This window comes from Capsicum annuum, chromosome 6 (genome assembly GCF_002878395.1).
Source record: "Capsicum annuum cultivar UCD-10X-F1 chromosome 6, UCD10Xv1.1, whole genome shotgun sequence".
NCBI classification, from domain to species: Eukaryota; Viridiplantae; Streptophyta; class Magnoliopsida; order Solanales; family Solanaceae; genus Capsicum; species Capsicum annuum.
The window spans coordinates 41,942,452-41,945,041 of NC_061116.1; the positions used below are offsets into that span (position 1 = coordinate 41,942,452).

The following is a 2,590-nucleotide window of genomic DNA, read 5'->3' on the forward strand; positions in this document are numbered from 1 at the left end:
ACTGTGATGGAACACTCTTTAAGTAACTTCTGCAGAATTGAAATCTTAACCTAATTGGCATAGGTAATTAAAGAATGTACAAGAGTAGACTGCCTGATTCTACTTAGTTCTGAATACTAACAAGCTGGACCCTAATCTTTTCCAGTGTTGAAAGAGTATCTCCCATGCTAATTGCACCGAGTGCCACTAAAGTGCATCTCAAAGCTAATTTCATGATGGATGACAAACATTGCATCTTTGCGTCAACATGTTCATCCCTTAGATTTACCAAATTAGAATCCACCGCCTTATGAATTCCACATGAGAAAACATTACGAACTTCTAATATACTTGGAGAAATATATACAATGGTTGCAATTGTCCTTGTCTGAACAATAGCCTCCCCGGCACCTAACATTTTTGCAATGCCAAAATCGCTAACATGACCAACAATTTCGTAATCTAGCAAGACATTGCATGGCTTCAAGTCACAATGCACCACAGGTGTTGAATAGCCCTTGTGGAGATAGTCCATTGCAGATGCAACATCTATCATTATCTCAAGTCTCTACAATAAGTTCAAGAACAAGTTGTGGGAGTATAACCATTTATCAAGTGTCCCGTTGGGTATGAATTCCAATACTAGGGCCTTAAAATCAATATTGGAGCAGCTGGTGATGACTTTTGTCAGATTTCTATGGTGAAGGTTTCGGAGGGTCTCACATTCTGTGACAAAACTTTTGAATGCACCCACCAATTGCCAATTGAATACCTTTGCCTCGAAAAGGGTACCATCCTTAAGTATCCCTTTGTAGACCATGCTGAAACTCCCACTACCAAGCAAGTTGCTTTTGTAGAATCCTTTTGTGGTTTGTTCAAGTTCATAATTAGAAATTCTTTCATGCCTGTTTGTCTGAGAGACATCTGTTTGAATTCATTCTTCTTTGTCTTCCTCAATCTTAATACCACATATCCAACAGCCAACATGAGGAGTGATCCCATACCTAATAGAATATATAAACTTGTAAGCACGCTTTTTCTTCTTGAATTCTCTGTAGATTGGGTTGGGCATGGTTTCATGTTAAACCGGGAGTCACCACATAGTGCATCACTGGTCAGGAAAGATTGACTCGTGACATTTGCAAAAGGCCCACCGGTGGGAATTTCTCAATTGAGTTCATTAAATGAGATGTTCATGTATTTGAGATACACGAGATTCTAATGACTTTTTATTTTCACCACTAAGATTGTTATAGCACCAATCCAAGAATTCCAAGGATAGCATTTTTCCAAATGATTCTTGAATAGGCCACTCTAATCTATTATGTGCTAGAGAAAGATTAATCAGTCTATCCAGACACCCTAGAGTGCTAGGAATCTTACCAGAAAAATAATTTCTCGACAAATCAATGAGCGCTGCAGCCTTTAAGTTTCCGCGCTCTAGTGGAATTTTCCCACTCAAAAAATTGGACAAAATTTCGAATTCCATGAGATCTTAAAGACTTCCTAAGCTTTCAGGTAATATTGAATTTAGACTGTTGTAAGCTAGAGAAAGTTTCTTCAAACTAGTAACATTCCCTAAGCATGGTGACACCGAACCGGAAAACTGATTTCTTGACTAGTCTAATGCACCAAGATTCTTTAAACTTCATATGACATTGATATGGCTCCTTCTATCTTGTTGCTTTGTAGGTAAAATTCTTGAGGGTTCAACATGCATTTGAGAGTATTAGGAATATGTCCACTCAACTCATTGCTAAACAGCCTATTCTTTGTCACTCTAGTAAGATTACCAATTTCTTGAGGAATTACACCCTTCAGTTTACAACCATCTCCTTCAAAACACAATAGAGAGTTGGATAAATTACCAATAGGTGTAGGCAAAACACCATCCAATGGATTATCACTAAACGAGAGTACTCTTAGATTCCTACAGTTTGTCAATGATGCAAGGAAGCTGAATGTTGAATCGCTGAAAAAACTATTCTTTCCCAAGCTTAGAACCTCAAGGTATTCTAGGTTACCAAGTGATTCAGGAATTGAACCTGTGAAATCGTTGCCTGCTAGATCAATCACTCTGAGTCTTGAAGAATTTGAGATTGAAGCAGAGACAAAACCGCTTAGATTATTTCCCCCATAAAGAAATTGTTCTCGATTGGGCATTCCACGACCTAAATTGGAAGGTAAAGTACCTGAAAGCTTATTTAGGTGAAGTCCTAGAAGCTGCAGTGCTGATATGTTGAAAATACTTGCACGGACGGAACCAGTAACCTTACTATGAGATAAATCCAGCTGCTGTAGTTTCTTAAAATTACCAAGCTCCGCTGGTAGCACTCCTGTCATTTTGGGAAACTATATGAGTATAAGTTTGGTGAAAAGAAAAAAGGAGGAAAGTTTTATCTCTTGTAAGGAGTTATCGTACTACCTTCCAAATGCAAAGCTGGAATAGAGAATTTTGTGAGAACTATTAAGTTGGATATCTCTCCTGGAAAAGTTCCAATAACTCATTAAACGACAATGCCAAGACTTGAAGCTTTCTGCATTTCTCTTGGTTTGGTGGAATAACTCCATCTAATGAGTTTATTGAGAGGTGAAGCCCTTCCAAGTTTGG

General features: G+C 38.1%; 1 protein-coding gene across 1 annotated transcript; it reads right to left on the reverse strand.

The window, feature by feature from the left end:
• Positions 1-1,620: 1,620 nt before the first annotated feature.
• LOC124899475 (probable LRR receptor-like serine/threonine-protein kinase At3g47570) lies at positions 1,621-2,322 on the reverse strand. The gene has a single exon (XM_047414368.1). It carries the CDS (start codon positions 2,320-2,322, stop codon positions 1,621-1,623), a length of 702 nt encoding a protein of 233 aa, XP_047270324.1.
• Between the last annotated feature and the right edge of the window lie 268 nt (positions 2,323-2,590).

What these genes read in the sequence shown, in the direction of transcription:
- LOC124899475 (XM_047414368.1), bottom strand. Translation starts at nt 2,322, where the DNA reads ATGACAGGAGTGCTACCAGCGGAGCTTGGTAATTTTAAGAAACTACAG.